We start from the raw sequence: 819 nt of genomic DNA on the forward strand, positions 1-819 counted from the left end.
GGGGCAGCGGCCACGAGTTGTTCAGAAAGCCGGACTGCAGGTACTTGGGGGGCGCCAGGTAGCCGTAGCCGTCTGCGCCCGCGCCCGGCACGCCGCATCCGCCCGCCGCGCCCCCGGCCGCGAAGAGCCCCTTCCCGGGCTGGAAGTGCGCGGGCGGCGGCCGGAAGGGCCGCTTCATGCGGCGGCGGCGCCGATAGTTGCCCTTCTCGAACATGTCCTCGCAGGCCGGGTCCAGCGTCCAGTAGTTACCCTTGCGCTCGCCGCCGCCCTCGCGCGGCACCTTGATGAAGCACTCGTTGAGGCTGAGGTTGTGGCGGATGCTGTTCTGCCAGCCCTTCTTGTTCTTCTCGTAGAACGGGAACTTGGCGATGATGTACTGGTAGATGCCCGAGAGCGTGAGCCGCTTCTCGGCGCTCTCGCGGATCGCCATGGCTATGAGCGCCACGTACGAGTACGGGGGCTTCTGCGCGGGGTCGGCCTTCTCCGGGGCCGCCGCGCCGCCGCCCTTGCCCGGGCTCGGCGGCGGCGGCGCCTCGGGTTCCTTGGCTGAGCGGCCGGTGTCCGGAGCCAGCAGGGCCCCCGCGGCGTCCTCGTGCTCGGGGTAGCTGGTCATCATGACAAAAGCCCTCGGCGCTGGAGCGCAGCTGTGTCCCCGAGCGCGATTCCCCAACGTGTACAGACGACGACGAGTCAGCCCGGCGCGCTCGCCCGGCCTCCCGCTCCTCTTGCCTCTTCTTTCTCTTCCCCTAGGGAGCGGCAGACGGGAGTGGGGCTCAGCCTCTGGCCATGGGGAGCCCGCCCAACAGAGAAGGGCTCCGG

General features: G+C 70.2%; 1 protein-coding gene across 1 annotated transcript in view; it reads right to left on the bottom strand.

Annotated features, from left to right (window-relative positions):
- FOXL2 (forkhead box L2) overlaps positions 1-616 on the bottom strand; it is a 6,641-nt gene extending 6,025 nt beyond the window's left edge. Inside the window, exon 1 of the mRNA XM_006883430.1 lies at positions 6-616. Coding sequence (XP_006883492.1) covers positions 6-616 — 611 coding nt within the window. The remainder of the gene's footprint in view (positions 1-5) is intronic.
- Positions 617-819: the final 203 nt, after the last annotated feature.

Source organism: Elephantulus edwardii, unplaced genomic scaffold, assembly GCF_000299155.1.
Source record: "Elephantulus edwardii isolate Elephantulus edwardi_28Jun2011 unplaced genomic scaffold, EleEdw1.0 scaffold00027, whole genome shotgun sequence".
NCBI classification, from domain to species: domain Eukaryota; kingdom Metazoa; phylum Chordata; class Mammalia; order Macroscelidea; family Macroscelididae; genus Elephantulus; species Elephantulus edwardii.